A 17,681-nucleotide genomic window follows, 5' to 3' on the forward strand; every position below is an offset into this window, starting at 1 on the left:
TACCCAAGTTGCTTCCCAGTTCGTAATCTGGATACCGAAGCAGGTTTCGTAGACATTTTTCAATTTGTTTGAAAAGATCTACGACTTTTCGTTACTTCAAATTCTCCACATATGTAACAGAAGCAATTGGAGTTTTTGTTACATATGTGAGAGACACTTCTTGTCATATTAAACGCTTCAGAAGCCAAGTCACCCACTAATGAAGAGCTGCAGTCACTTGATGACGACGCCTGCGAGCCTGCTTTCTCACTCTGACCAGACGCCGATACTGGGATTCCGGGTCCCTGCATCGTAAAACACTTATTACTTGTGCCTGCCATGACGGCATTCAAGCCGTTAACCCAGGGACTATGCCAGACGGTCCTGTTGCCCGCCGTCACCACGTGGAGGTGCCCTGGTTACAGGCACAAGCATTTAAGCAAGAAATCGATTCTGAGCCCAACAAGTTCCTAGAAGGGAAAACCCTGACACATCAGCTTAAAGAAAAAAAATTTATTAACTAAAAATACAACAGCTTATTTTTATCGTGATAGGGAAAAAAATCTGATAACATTTTTAAAACGGCGAAAATTCATTAGTGGACTGTTCAGATGTAAGAAGTTTGATTGATGAGTTAAAGCCGAACACTTTCAGGACGAGGAGTGAAAGTTTTTCATTGCTTTGTCTAAGCGAAGTCTCAAAGCACCGACTCCAGTAGCTCATTTGACCAAAAATCATTGAAAAGTTTGTGGTGATCTGAAAATTGCTACACTAGTTAAGCCAACAATCTGGTTCACAATATATCCCTTCTTGTATGTTTGTAGGATAGTCACGATCGGAAAATTCCCTACAGTAGAAAAGAACGGCCAACAAGAAAGAATTTGAATCATGGTTCTCACAACGTTATGCGAGAATCTCTCATTAATCCTTACAAGTACTTGCTGCCACCACTTTATATCAAGCTTGACCTTATGAAGCATTTTGTCAAAGCTCTCGATAAAAATGGCAACTGTGTTAAGTACTTGGACGAAAAATTTCCAGCTATAAGTGACAATAAATTGAAAGAAGGAATTTTTATGTACCCCAAATTCGGACTCAATTCCAGGATGCTAATCTTGAGTATGAGATGCACAAGATTGAGAGAGCAGCTTGGGGAAGTTTTAAGGAAGTATCTCGAAATTTTTAGGGAATGTGAATACAAAATTGCACTATTTACAATCTCATCTTTCACACTTTCCTGAAAATCTTGGTAATTTCAGTGAAGAAAGAGAAGAAACATTCCATCAAAACATGAGTGGATGTCAATATGATGGTAGATCATTGTTGGACTCTGAAGAGAGATTTACCCGAAGAAGAGAGGAAACGAAAGAGAAACCCTTTATGCAGGACGTTTGAAGATAAAAGGGTGAGATATAAGCGGAGAACGAATTAAAATTCAAATCCAAAGGGTTTTGATGATATTTTCCGAAAAAATTAATTTTTTAAGTCTTAAGACGAAATACTTTTTTTTTTTATGCACCACAGATCGAATGATATGATTTTTTTTTTATTTATTTTGAATAATAACTCGATTTTTATTATATTACATTTGATTTTTTCCAATTTTCGGGGTTTTTGCACATTTGTTTGATGTTTTCGAGACGTCTGAGTTATAAAAGTTGGAGATTTATATGTCGTCGATAAACCTACATGAAAATCATCATATATTTAGCTCAATACATTTTTTATCACAATATTGGGAATTTTTGTTTTTTTCGCAATTTTCATGGGTTTTTCGGGATTTACTTAGACTTTTAATGGCTGCTGGTCTGAGTACACTTCAGATAAGTATAAAGCAGATCGAAATACATGAAAATCATGCATAGTTAGAATCTAAAAAAATTTTTCAATCACCAAAACCCCCAATTTTCCCGTTTTTTTTCGGTTTTTTACAGTTTTCTCAAAATCCTAGGGTGTAGGGGCCAAACGGACCTCAAATTCGGGTTCAGCGGGTCAAATTACATGGGAATATATGTGGCGCGTCCCAAGTACAGACAACTTTTTTTTTTTTGTGTGCCGGTGTTATTAATTAAAAATAACGTCTCTTTATTTGTTAGAGAGAGAGCGCCAGTTTCCAGTAAAGTATGTGCCAAACAAAGACACAACTAATTGTATGACTAACTAGTTTCTATAGCTAACGTAGTCACGCATATTTACTTACACATTTACACATGCAAGCGTCTTCGTTGGAACGCACTTGACTTGACACTAGTGCTCTCTCTCTAACGCATAAAAGGACGTTATTTTAATTAATAATTAATTATCTATGCGTCTGATTAAAAAATGGCTAAGGACTTTTCATCTCAGAATTATTTTGTTTATCAGATGCTACAATGGCGTCCGTTACTTCTGGGACACTCTTATATATTAGAGTGGTCCAAAAAAAACATTTTTATTTTTTTTTTTCAAGTGCTGCTGTCTCAAAAACTTTTCTAAGGTATAAAAAAAATTCTCTCCAAAGTGCAGTTTGATATCTCAATTCTTAATGAAGCTCAATGAATTTTTATTTTCCCATTTAAAAAACGCGTAAAATAGTTATTTTCGATGCGTATGCGCAAAGGAGGTATTTTGGTAAGCTTGAAGTGACTCGTTTCGCTCGACCGATAACAACGTACTTGGTTTTGTTGAGAATGCACTCATAATCTCAGACGAGTGTCATCACTTCAAGTTTATTACCAAAATACCAACTTTTGCGGATTTGTATCGAACAAAATTTTTTGTAATAGCAACGGCGAAAACTCAGATTTGAGAGGATGCAAATAAAATTTTATTCATTTATGAACTGTCACACGTAAATAAATGACAAACTAAAATATTAGTAAAATTGTTTACAAGAATCGACTTGTCGCCAAGATTTTTTTTTTTCGATTTATACTCTCCCTGGTGGACGATTGTAGGAAATAAACGAAACTAAATATCCTATAGTACTTTTTAGCATCCATGCGGAAATGTAGAGACAGATAAAGAGAGAGATGTCACTTATCCTTACGTGTGCGTGAAAAGTAGACTCAACTATAGATGGCCAGATATCCATCATTTTACCCCTCCTAACTATAGCTCGAAAATCCAAGTTTCGCGGTTGGTGTTACAAAAAAATTTTATTTACGTTTTCATCCGGTAAAACTACGAAAAAATTTTTTTTTGTATTTTTCGTCAATTATTCTTGTAGGAAATTTAATTCTCTACAAAAAAGTTCTAAGATAGTTTTTTCGTAATCCTAACAAGTAAAAAGTTATTGAGCTTTAAATACTCGCAATAAAAGAAAATTTAATCCGATATGATTTTAGAATCCATGTTGTATCACATTTTCTGTTTCAAAGTATTTGATTATGTAATTTATATTTTTTTCTTAAAAACATGGTATACAGTCTGATATCGGTAATTCAGTCTGGACCAGTGACAACAAATGACAATTTAATATATCGGTTTGTTTATTTAAACCACACGTAAAATGCAATGAAGGAGATTTCCAGACTTTGTAAATACTCTAACCACTGCTTAAAAAAATTAAACTAGATAATTTACTTTTAGCACTCTCTTGCGGCCTACATGAAGATATATAGTAAATTAAATTTTTTGTTGATAATTAGTTTTTTACCCCAACCTAGCTGCATTTTAATAATTATGTCTTATAAGTAATATAAACTAAAATAAGAAATAACCAAAAAATTAAATCAGTCTCAATAATTATATCAGTTGTATGTTTATTAGCAATTTCTTTATAGTTAATTTTATTTACTTAAATATGTCATGACTCCTGAGATAAGGCAGTTTTACGCACGAACTCTACTTGTTTATTTTTCATTTTTTTTTTTCAATGATTAAATTTAAAAATAAAAGAATCAATTCACGAAGGACTTCTATTTACGTACTCCTGCAAAGTTTCACGATTTTTCATTCGGTCAAAAAGCGTCCCAGCATCATGTTCAAAATTTGAATATTCACCTGTTCTACCTGTCCTGCATGTTCTTAAATAAAAAAATTAAATTCAGTATACAGTACTAGTTTGTTCTTGATTTAGATTCCATAATGAAATTCAAGTTCAATTTTAAAAAATCACTGTTCATAGGAAAAAATATTTAAATTGTAATGAGAAAAATTATTCATAATTCACAGTTAATACTTCACCAAATGACATGTGTTAATTATATTATAAACAGTCTAGTTTGATGAATTTTGAAATAAATACATGCAGTTACCACAAAAATTTTCGAAAAGTTGCTTTGAAACTATCTTCGTTCAAATTTTCTTTTGTGCGAATATTTAAAGCTCAATAACTTTTTACTCGTTAAGATTACGAAGAAACTACTTCAGTACTTTTTTGTAGAGAATTAAATTTCCTACAAGAAAAATTGACGAAAAATACAAAAAATAATTTTTTTCGTAGTTTTACCGGATGAAAACTTAAATAAAATTTTTTTACGTGTTATTGAAATGAGAAAATAAAAATTCATTGAGCTTCATGAAGAATTGAGATATCAAGCTGCGCTTCGGAGGGAATTTTTTTTATACCTTAGAGAAGCTTTTAAGATGATAGGCAAAAAACTTTTTTTTTTGGACCACTCTAATATATATATATATGAATACATACATATATAAACTTTTGAACGAACTACATTTTCTGACTCAGCTCGACAAACTGAGTCAGAAAATGACTAAATTTTTTAAAAGTTGCGCCATGAGGACGGCTGCAATAGTTAGATTTTTATGAAATCTACTAAAAAGCGGTTTTTTTTTTTTAAATTCATAACTTTTTTTTGGTTGGGTAAAAAAATTTGAAAAAATTGTGAGATGTTTTTGATAGGGTAGAAAAGGATGGTAAACTTTCAGCCAAATCAAAAGGAGTCAGGGTCAAAAGTGGTCGATTTGGCGTGGAATGCCTTATATACACATAAACTTTTAAACCATGTGTATTTTCTGACCCAGCTAGACAATCTGAGTCGGGAAATAGCAAAATTTTTCAACAGTTTCGTTATGAAGACAAATCCAATAGTTAGATTTTTATGAAATCTACTAAAAATATTGTAAATATTGTATAGTACCAGACTAAATTATTTATTGATTCAAAGTAGATCTTATTGAAATCTGTAGATATATAGTTTCAGAGCATGGTTCCGATCAAATCAACGATCTAAGTCAGAAATTAACTCAATTATACATTAAACTACTATTAAAAGACATAAATGTTGTAAGTACGAAAAACTTGAAAATATTAATTGTAACAAAAAGTTTCAAGAGCGTAGGTAGTCAATAACAATATATTATGTGACTGATTCGCAGAATATATAATTGTAAAGACTTTTATTTCAAAGTGAATATTATTTAAAAATGTCTATTGTTCAAAAGTTTTTAGACTTTTCACACAAGTCATCTAATTATTTAATTTCAGCGCTAAAATTGTATTAATATGGTACATAGTTATAGTTATAAGCCAGTTTTTATAAATTTCATTCTCTATTTACAGGCTGAAAAACGTGCTCATCACAATGCTTTAGAAAGAAAACGTCGAGATCATATAAAGGATAGTTTTTCAAGCCTCAGAGATACAGTACCTTCTCTGCAAGGAGAAAAAGTAGCTAGTAGAGCGCAAATTCTGAAAAAAGCTGCTGAGTATATTCAATTTATGCGACGGAAAAATTCTTCCCATCAACAAGATATTGATGATTTAAAGCGACAAAATATTTTATTAGAATCACAAAGTATGTATCTTATTTCTTTATTGTTTGAACAGACATTTTAGTCCAGGAGGAATCGTCGCATGAATACCGAAAACTATTCTACCTCAACTTTTTGATACGATCCTCTTTAGGTTGCCCTACTGATGATATAAATGCATGTTGCCATGTGGCAGCCTCGACAAATTTTTTTATATTATTTATTAAAATACAAATAAAAAAGGTGCTATGACTTTTCATGATAAAAGTTAATATTTTAAGAGATATGAATTCTTGAAAGTTCGAAAAATCTCAAAATTTGGTACTTTTAACCCATGAATAATATACACTTCTCACAATAATTAAGGGAGCAAGTGTCTCCAAGTGTCTAGTTTTAGGATTTGAGTTCCAAAATTTTTTTTCGAGTGATCTCAAGAAAACCACCGAGAAAAAAATTAAAAAAATTTTTTTTGGAATTTCTTTTTAGTCTACGGGCTTGGAAAAATTTTTTTTGACTTAACCCTTACATGGACCGGATAATTTGTTTATTGAGCTTCAATTTGCTTTGTTAAAGACCTCGATACGAGCATTTCTCGCAGAGATATCGATGTTTGAATGGAAAAGGATCATTTTGTCTTCGATTATTAATAGATCGGCAACCATCAATGGCAAAGAAAATTCAAGATGGGTTTTGAAAACTTAAATAAATTCTCCACAAGGAGTAGCTATTGATTTTTCGGAAAAAAAAATTTTCTTCAATCATTAAATAAATTTAAAAAAGCAACCAAAAAAGGGCTTTTTGTAGTTTATTGGAAAATTAAGCGCCTCATTAAGAATATCGCAGAAATCACCAATGTTAAGTGTGCCTTCTACAGTTCAATATAACCACAAAAACCCTACAAAATTTCAACTCCTGATCCAGCCAACCGTTTTTTTGTCCTACTCGATTAAATTTTTAAAAAAATTAAAGGAGGAAGAATTTTACTCCGAAAAGGTCATAATTTTTAGCAAAGTGAAAAAAATTTTTAACTTCCCGCTAAGAAAATTTAAGATTTTCGAAAATCGGGAAGTTATTGGTTTCACCCCGTTTTACGAAAATCGAGTTTTCATCGAATCTCGACGTTTCGAGGTCCTAGGCAGCTTCCCTGACTATTCCCGCGATGGTGTCTGTATGTATGGAGGGAGTGTGTGTGTGTGTGTGTGTAAATCTTTCATAACTTTTGAACGGCTTGGCCAATTTGATCGCGGTTGGTGTCATTCGAAAGGGCTTGACTGAACTTAGATTTTAAATATACTTTGGAACAATTCGGACCGGTAGATTTTGAGGAATCGTAAAAAAAGTACAAAAAAAAATTTTTTCAAATGTTGTTTTTTTGGAATTACTTTTAAACGGCTTTACCGATCAATTCCAAAAACTAATCAGCTCTTAAAATCAAAAAACCACTTCGATCGCCGCCAGTCCGGTCAAAATCGGTTCATTCATTCGTGAGTTATCGTTGACGAAAGAAAACCGAAAAAAGTTTTTTTTCGGAATTACTCCGAAATTTTTCGTTCTATCAATTCAAACTTGAAGATTCTTCATAAAGCTTAAAAAACTGCGTCGAATGCCACCAACCGCGTGAAAATCGGTTTATTCATTCAAAAGTTATTACGATTTGAAAATTTAAAAAATAGTGTTTTATCAAACTTTTGAGCTCGAAGAGCTCAAAAACGTCATAAGTGCAATTTCAAGCGTTTAGGTATAAGATTGGCGGTAAGTTGCAGGGATGGCCTTCAGGGTCAACCGTTTTCCTAATTTTTTTTTTCTATTTTTTTCTCAATTTCGCATCAGTGCCTTGGTAAAATTTGAAAAAGAAAAAAAAACAAAACAAATTCGAAAATTTTTGAAAAAAAATTTTTCATGGGTCAAAAGTACTCAAATTTGAAATTTTTCGAACTATAAAAATATTAACTTTATCGTGAAAAGTCATAGGACCTTTTTCATTTGTATTCCAATAAAGAATATAAATAAAAATTTGTCCGGTTGGAAAATAACAATCCCTTGTAATTGTTTAAAAAATTTCGGTTTTAACAATATACATGCTACATGGCAACATATGCATTTATGTCATCAGTAAGGAAATTTAAAGAGGATCGTATAAAAAAATTGAGGTGAAATAGTTTTCGGTACCCATGCACCGATTCCTCCCTGATTAATGGTGATGAATAAAAATGAATTTTTATTAAGGAACATAGCTCTCTTCAAATGCTTTTTTTCATATAAGTAGTATTTGCGTCGTGTTACTCCCTGGTTAAAAATACTAATTGAAAAGCGGTCACTCCATGCAAACTGTATATCTATATATACAAACAAAAGAATTGAAATTATTGAAAAGAATTCAAATTTCATAATTTTCAATTCTTTTCACAACCAATTATTTTTAAATAGGGCTAAATTTTGTCGAAATATGTTTTATTGTAGATATTCTTGCTGAAAATATTTTGTCCGGGGTTATTAACTCGTGTTACCATTCTATTCAAATATCTTGAAAACTGTGTCGATCGAAATTTCATATTCTGTTTGTTCTTATTAAATATTACTTATTTTTATATCAAATTTTTATTGAAAAAATTTAATGAACAGAATTGATAACTCCAATGAGTAATTTGTGTTAAAATTTTCACCATGGATTATTGATGTTTTGACGAAATTTTATCAAAACATTGCTGCAACTTCATTTGAATTTCATAACAATAAATGATAAGTAGAAAAAATTATTTAAAAAACAAAACGTTTTTTCTAAAAATCACAAATTTTAACAAAAAATCAAATTATTCCAAAAAGTATTTACATTATTATATATTGTGAGTAATTTAAAAATAAGTAATAGCCCACAGAAATTAGCCAAATCGGCTGTGCCAACTGGAAATAGATCGAAAAATTATAATTTCTTAAAATTTCGATATCAAGTAGGTTAATATGAAATTCTAACAAGTATCTAATGGCGGTCTCAATTTGTTTATAAATAATAGGCAAACAAAAAAAAACGTAAATTAAAAATTAAATATCTCTGAAAGTATTAATCTAGCGGGTTAATTTTTTACATAAAATTTGTAGAGCTTAAAAAAATCTAAAATTTTGCTTTTGGGTAAATTCCCGTCAGACTGATAGTTTATTAGTTATTAACAATCGAAGTTTTATAAACAAATTGAGCTAGCAAGCTGAAAAATCAACCGATTTCATTTTTGATTTTTTCCACGTAAGGTAAAAGCCCCAATTATTGACGGGGGTCTAAATATTGACACCCTAAATTATCTTTAAATATATTAAATTATCTGTAATAAGAATAACGATCAAATAAATTTTTATTAAATTCTAATTAATTAAAAAATTGAAAAAAAAAATCACTTTCAGTTCAAAATATTAAATATTAATTATTAAAAAAAAATAAAGTTACCACCAATTCATCAAATCAGCTTACGAGCGTCTATTTTCTTAACAACTTTGGTTAGAAAAGCATTTTTTTTAACTGCCGAGTTTAAATTAATTTTTTCATGTAATTATATGACCTATTTTTTTTTTAATTAACAGTACATGAAATATTTATAAAATTGAATAATCGAAATTAATTGTATGCTTTATAATATTAAAATAATGGGAGTCAATAACTAGTTCATAATTTTTATGGTGAATCCCATATTGACAGTGTTATGCTTCCATCTAGTGGATGTTATTTTTATTTATTGAAAACTTTACTTACTGTAGTTCTTTCGCCCGGGAGTATTAAGATACTCGGTTTCAGCGCGGGAAAGGAATAATTTTAAATAAAAGAGTTCTATTTAGACATTATTTAATTTTGATCAAAATTATTTAGTTGGTTTCAATTTATTATTCAAGTCGACAAAATATTAAAAAGCTTCAAAATATGAAATTGAGGTTTACAATAACGTGATCTTAGCAATCTAAGCTCTCGGTGAAAAGTGTCGTTACATAGTTTTTCCGAAGAGCTTCAAACTCCGTTCTTCTCCCACCATAACTTCCATACATACATCCACTCTAAGGAATACATAAGCACACACATTTTCTACTACATATAAATGATCCTTATATACTAACATGTATTTTCTCTATATCTATATATATTTATTTCAGCCTATCGGCCTAAAAGTTGGACTTCACTAATATACACTTTTAGCAATACAGTCATTATGTTTATTTAACTATTTTTATTAATTTAACAGACCCTTTTTAAAATCTATTTATAATAAAAATTAACTTATAATTAACTTGAAATTAAATTACAATAAAAATTATAATAAACTATAACATGAAAATATATATATTATATTGTATATAATATGTTGGATTAATGTTTGAGTTTGACTAATTAATAACTTGAATTAAATATTATTTCTATTATTTTACAATCGGATTTTCTAATAAAATTATGTCGGTTTAATTATTATCATGTATAAAAGAATAGACATTATTATTTAATTATAAATTAAATAATAATTAAATAATGATTTAATAGTAAATTAATTAAATAATAATTATTAATTATAAATTAAATACAAGATAATAATTACTAATTATTTTAACTTAATTTTGCTTAGCTACAATATTATATAAAGTTAGATTTTAACAGTAAATGTTATTTAACAATATTATTTTTGTTTAGTTACATATGGTTTTTTATTATTCTTTGTTACTTTTAGAACAAGGGTTTATTGGGTTTCACACGTGTCTTTTACGACTTTTCCTCATAGGGTTTTAAATTCCATGTGGCAAAAAATAGTCCTTGAATTACTCAAGTACTTTTTATGGGTTCTGAAAATTCGGTTACAATGTCCTTTTGTACCGAAATATGTTTTTCCCTTATTTTATTTTATTTTATTTTATAAATAAAACAGAGTTAATCAAAAGATGTTTATTACAACTGGTAAGAGTAAAAGCATGAAATAAATGATTTGAATATTTACTTCGAATATAAAATTTAACTAATTTTAATCATTTAATATTTACTAATTTGAATATTTCGTTTGAATTCACGCTCTCATAATAGATAGCGCTCTAATAACAGGTAGCGTCACCTGCTGGATGCACTAGGTGCATCACAACAGCCAGTCAACAGCGCTATGACGCCTTTTTTTTTAAGTATAAAATACGTTACGCGATTATATACAAGGCTTTTAACTGTCAAATAACTCGGCGTGTTTTGGTGTTAAATAAGTTTTTGAATAAATTGTTATATTTTTAATAATAATTAATCATTCATAGAAATTATTATTAATTAACTTTAATAATATTGATTACTTTATATCAAGTTTTGATAAATAAAAATATAACCAAATGATTCGACGCATGCGCAGTAGGGGCGTCAATAATTGGGGTTACGGTACGTTAATATTTAGATCAATCAGTTTTTTAACCCGTCAATAATTGGTGTATCCAGATTATCTATTTAATTATTTAAAATTAATTAGTAAATATCACTGATTATCATTTTAAAAAAAGAAATTGATTAGTTAAAACATTACTTAAGACATTAACACAAACAAAATTCAACGATATTTATATTTGATTGCTTAAAAAAAATCAAATCATACCTTTGTCTCTTATAGCGTCGATAAATGGGGCTTTTACCTTATTTCTGGTAATAAAAGGAACATTTTTCAAAATTTTTATCTCAAAAATTTGATTTTTAAAAATCAAAAAATAGCTTTTTTTTTGGAAGCCAATATCTCTGAAACTAAATTTACTACAGCACTCGCACCTACTCTAAAAAATCTAGAATTTAATTGCGAAAAACTTGGCTATTTTGAAAAAAATTAATTTTTGATTAGGGTCAAATAAGGTAAAAGCCCCAATTATTGACGCTATAAGAGACAAAGTTATGATTTGATTTTTTTTAAGCAATCAAATATAAATATCGTTGAATTTTGTTTGTGTTAATGTCTTAAGTAATGTTTTAACTAATCAATTTCTTTTTTTAAAATGATAATCAGTGATATTTACTAATTAATTTTAAATAATTAAATAGATAATCTGGATACACCAATTATTGACGGGTTAAAAAACTGATTGATCTAAATATTAACGTACCGTAACCCCAATTATTGACGCCCCTACTGCGCATGCGTCGAATCATTTGGTTATATTTTTATTTATCAAAACTTGATATAAAGTAATCAATATTATTAAAGTTAATTAATAATAATTTCTATGAATGATTAATTATTATTAAAAATATAACAATTTATTCAAAAACTTATTTAACACTTATTAACACTTATTAACACCAAAACACGCCGAGTTATTTGACAGTTAAAAGCCTTGTATATAATCGCGTAACGTATTTTATACTTAAAAAAAAAGGCGTCATAGCGCTGTTGACTGGCTGTCAATATGGGATTCACCATAAAAATTATGAACTAGTTATTGACTCCCATTATTTAAATATTATAAAGCATACAATTAATTTCGATTATTCAATTTTATAAATATTTCATGTACTGTTAATTAAAAAAAAAAATAGGTCATATAATTACATGAAAAAATTAATTTAAACTCGGCAGTTAAAAAAAATGCTTTTCTAACCAAAGTTGTTAAGAAAATAGACGCTCGTAAGCTGATTTGATGAACTGGTGGTAACTTTATTTTTTTTTAATAATTAATATTTAATATTTTGAACTGAAAGTGATTTTTTTTTTTCAATTTTTTAATTAATTAGAATTTAATAAAAATTTATTTGATCGTTATTCTTATTACAGATAATTTAATATATTTAAAGATAATTTAGGGTGTCAATATTTAGACCCCCGTCAATAATTGGGGCTTTTACCTTAATAGCGAGTTGAACGCGAGCGGATTTTCGATAAAGCGAGCGCGTTCGCTACCCGGACTGATGGTAGAGAGGGAACTCAACAGTAGTGCTCAACTGATATCGGCTCCCCAAGCACAGTAACAAGCAGTTGTACCAGTTGTCGCAATTAAATTCTAGATTTTTTAGAGTAGGTGCGAGTGCTGTAGTAAATTTAGTTTCAGAGATATTGGCTTCCAAAAAAAAAGCTGTTTTTTGATTTTTAAAAATCAAATTTTTGAGATAAAAATTTTGAAAAATATTAAAAATGTTCCTTTTATTACCAGAAATATGTGAAAAAAATCAAAAATGAAATCGGTTGATTTTTCAGCTTACTAGCTCAATTTGTTTATAAAACTTCGATTGTTAATAAGTTATTAATAATAACTAATAAACTATCAGTCTGACGGGAATTTATCCAAAAGCAAAGTTGTAGATTTTTTTAAGCTCTACAAATTTTATATAAAAACTTAACCCGCTAGATTAATACTTTCAGAGATATTTAATTTTTAATTTACGTTTTTTTTGTTTGCCTATTATTTATAAACAAATTGAGAACGCCATTAGATACTTGTTAGAATTTCATATTAACCTACTTGATATCGAAATTTTAAGAAATTATAATTTTTCGATCTATTTCCAGATGGCACAGCCAAACTGGGTAAAACTGACTAATTTCTGTGAACTATAATAACTTTAACTATAATAAAAAAAAGTTTGACAAATCCAAAAGTGTACGACTCATAATGCTCATTCGTTCGATAAATAAAAAATAGCTGTACTAGGAAGGTAATGCACAGGCGCCCCTGGTGGAATAAATGTTCATAATATGTATAGATATGTCATCATCCATGTAAATTTTACATGGATATACATAGATATACAGTCTTTTGGTTTTTTTATTTTGTTAATTGTGCATGAATGACACTGAATTACCTAACCATTCACATTCAGTGACCTACAACTCTCCTAAAGAATTAAAAAAAAAAAAAAAATTTTACTTAATTGATGCATTTTTTCGCAAAAGTTATAGTGTTTTCAGAGTTTCATACATGACGGACAGGAACATTTTTTGACCTATTTTGATATTTTTTTCCGTTTCTAGTGCACTAAATCAATTTTTGAAAAGTGTCAAATTAATCTCCATTGAATTATCTTGACAATAGTATGCAAAAATATCTTGATTCCGTGAACTAACAAGACTATAATAATGAAAATAGTTGCCGAAATGAGGCGAAAAAAATTTTCCGATCGTAAAGCACTCTCTGATGCTTCGCATCATGCGTCGTGAAATATTATTGACGAAGAAACTACTAAAGTGATCTATAATTTTTTGTTGCAGTTCGAACATTAGAAAAAGCTAAAATAACTGGAAATTTTGCTGCTGAATCTTGTGAAGTATCAAAAGTGGATTCTGTCAACATTGGCAACTACAATGATTCTGAATCTGAGTCGTCAGATAGTGAAACAGGTCGAACTATCCGTCATCCAAAAAAATTAAAAATTTCTAGTATTAATCATTAACGAAAATCTAAAATTTTTAGTCCTAAAATATATGATTTTTTATATTTTTGTTAAAAAATTCCGCAAAAAAGCTAAGCATTTTCTTAACAATATAAAAAAAATTATACTTTGATAAGCAATAAGTATATATTGTAATACTGAAAGTAAAATAAATATTGAATACTCTTTCTTAAGCTCATAAAAATATACTAATATAAACAAATTTATATGAGTAATAATATAATATTATCATTGACTTTAATTGTATTATTAATAAACTAATTTACTTTCAATTTGGTTGATGTTATATTTAAAGTCTGTAAAATTTTTCGCACGACTCAGAATGCAAAGCATCACACTTTTCAAAGAGAATCAGTCTATTCATCCAGTAACTTCATATTTTTCTGTAATTAATGGGCGAATTATATTTTTGTATTTGTCCAGTAATCGGATGAATTATATATTTTTATTTGAACGATAACAATTATTTATTAAAAAAGTAAAAAAAAATCAACTTCCTGTGTCATTTATGACAAATAGTCAAGAAGAATTTATTCAGTGTACGGTCAAAGGAAACTAATCACCACGATTGAGTTGGCTTGGAACTATAAACGCTTAGATTAATAAATAAGTGCTCTTAATTGCTGACAAAATGCTTAATTCAATTTTGCAATTTCTCACACTATTAATTAATTATTTAATTCGCTATTAATAATTAAAAGTATAAAATTATTTTTGCCTATTACCCGTAAACCAATGGACTTTTCTTAAAAAATTTTTTTCTAATAAATTGCTCACCGTATGTTTCTTCAATTTTTTTTTTTTTTTTTTTTTTTTGTGAATTTTATTTTATTATAAACCACTTTTTATTGCAAACCACTTCAAAATTCGTTGGTTTGTTTGACAAACAGTATTTGATTAAACTTCTATTAGACTTTTGAGCTCGAAGAGCTCAAAAGCATAGAATAGCTTACTCTTTGATCTCAGAGAGCTCAAAATAACACATAAATTCTATTTTCGAGCTCGAAGAGCTCAAAAACTTTATGTGCTATTTTAAGCGCTTGGATATGGAATTAGCGGAAAGTTACAGGGATGGCTTTTAGGGTTAACAGTTTTCCTAATTTTTAACTTCCCGCTAAGAAAATCGAAGATTTTCAAAATTCGGGAAGTTATTGGTTTCACCCCGTTTTGCGAAAATTGAGTTTTCATCAGATCTCGACGTTTTAAGGTCACAGGAAGCTTCCCTGACTATTCCCGCGATGGTGGCTGTGTGTGTGTGTGTGTAAACTTTTTATAACTTTTAAACGGCTCGACCGATCGGATCGAAATAGGTGGCGATCCAAAGAGTATCATTGCCATTAAATTTCGTAAAAATTTGAATCAATTCGGTTCGCTAGATTTTGAGAAATCTCAAAAATAAAATTTTCAAAAAATCGTTTTTTTGGAATAACTTCTAAACGGTTGCACCGATCAATTCCAAAAACTATTCCGTTTTTAAGTTTGAAAAACCACGTCGATTGCCACCAGTCCCGTCAAAATCGGTTGATTCGTTCGAGAGTTATCGAAAACAAAAAATTTCAAAAAGTGTTTTTTTGGAATTACTTCGGAATTTCTCGTTCTATCGATTCAAACTTAAAAATCCGTTATGAGGTTTAAAAAACTGCGTCGAACGCCACCAACCACGTAAAAATCGGGTCATTCATTCAAAAGTTATTGCGGTTTGAAAATTCAAAAAATAGTGTTTTATACATATATTCATCAAGCTTGATCTGATTTGATCTAACTTGATCTGATCATATCTAAACTTTTTTTCCCGCGTAATAATCAGATTAAATTATATCTGCATAGATCAAGTCAGATCTATTGATATCTAATTTTTAATTTAATTTTGATCAAACTTAATCTGGATTGGTCTAATTTGATCTGACCGGATCTTGTTTGATCAGAACAGATCTATTCATATCTACTTTTTAATTTCATTTTGATCAAACTTGATCTGGATTGATCTAATTTCATCAGAGTAGATCTAGTTTAATCAGAACAGATCTATTCATATCTACTTTTCAATTTCATTTTGATCAAACTTGATCTGGTTTGATCTAAGCAGGTCAAATTAGATCTGTCCATATCTACTTAGATCTAAATTTAGATGAAATCTGATCTGCTCAGATCAATTTTGATCAGGGTAGATCTAAACTTTTTTTCCCGGGAACTTCTATCAGACTTTTGAGCTCGAAGAGCTCAAAAGCATAACGAAGCTATCTCTTTGAGCTCGGAGAACTCAAAATAACACAGAAATTGTACTTTTAAGCTCGAAGAGCTCAAACACAAAATAAGTAAAATTTTAAGCGTTTAGGTATGGAGTTAGCGGGAAGTTGCAGGGATGGCCTTTAGGGTCAACCGTTTTCCTAATTTTTTTCTATAAAGTACATAAAAAATGACGATTTTGAGAAAAAAAAAAACATACCAATTTATTTGGACCATTATTAAAAAAGAAATGAGCAAAAAATCGGAAAAGAACGATTTTTTTTAAATACAATATATCTTTTAACGGGTCATCGTAGAAATATCAAAATTTGCCGGGAAGGATTTTTTGATAGATACTTAAAAATGTCAAAAAATTGAGAAAATCCAAAATAAAAATTTTTCATGCTGTCCAATTTGGCGTGGAATGCCCCACATACTTACTTACGACTCAATTTTATCTTATGAGAATTAATTTTTGAGTCAAGCATGGATATAAATGATTTCGTGATTCTTCTTATAGTGGAGTGAATCGTTGATAACATTTTGACGATGGAAATTGTTTAACATCGAATGGCGAGAATAGTAGCTGATAGAACTCCATTTGAATAAGCGAGCCCGATACACCCAACCTCTTGATCACTTGGACATAGGCCCGTAAATTATGCTCTGAAATCAATATCGCCGTACATAACATGAGCAGAAGGCAGTGTAAGGGTAGATATAGGGGCCAACAACAATAAAATACTAAATTTACATTTAAACTATTATATGAATATTGTTAAAGTTAAGAGTTGGATAGTAATTTGCGGATTAATGTTGTTCTCAAAGAATATAAAACTCTAAACTTTATATAACATAATATACCTCCATTTATAAAATCTAGACTTAAGTTCATCATGCAATAGAATTTGTTACTTTACGCTGTACATCTGGAATTCATCAAAAAATAAATGTCATCAAATAAATAATGAATAAATCATTGAAACTTACTATTTTCTAAACCAAAAAATATAGGTTACAATAATAAGCAATTAACCATATGCAATATATATAAAAACCTCCATAACACGTTGCACTTTTCGATATAAGTTTTATGTGTATTAGAATTCTAATTTTTTCAGCTAAACACAAAAAAAGTCTCTTCATTTATTAATACAGATTTAAAGTTTATTTCACAATCAGATAAATTAAATATTTCTTCAATTAATAAATAATCATCCATTTATTTGCTTTTGGTTTGATAACAACCAACTATACAATAATTTCCTTAATTATAAACAAATATTAATAAGAAACGACTACGAATATATAAAAAAATTATTCAAATCTTATATTACGAAAAATTTTGTTTTCAGAATTAGAAATACAATTCTTATACAACAATAATTCAAACTATCATGAAAAAATACATTTTCTT

General features: G+C 29.1%; 1 protein-coding gene across 1 annotated transcript in view; it reads left to right on the forward strand.

Annotated features, from left to right (window-relative positions):
• LOC123267926 (protein max) overlaps positions 1–14,310 on the forward strand; it is a 40,177-nt gene extending 25,867 nt beyond the window's left edge. The window contains exons 3-4 of the mRNA XM_044732816.1: positions 5,483–5,717; positions 13,857–14,310. Of these exons, the coding sequence (XP_044588751.1) occupies positions 5,483–5,717; positions 13,857–14,038 (417 nt within the window). The 3' untranslated portion in view covers positions 14,039–14,310. The remainder of the gene's footprint in view (positions 1–5,482; positions 5,718–13,856) is intronic.
• Positions 14,311–17,681: the final 3,371 nt, after the last annotated feature.

This window comes from Cotesia glomerata, linkage group LG1 (genome assembly GCF_020080835.1).
Source record: "Cotesia glomerata isolate CgM1 linkage group LG1, MPM_Cglom_v2.3, whole genome shotgun sequence".
In the NCBI taxonomy this organism is placed as follows: Eukaryota; Metazoa; Arthropoda; class Insecta; order Hymenoptera; family Braconidae; genus Cotesia; species Cotesia glomerata.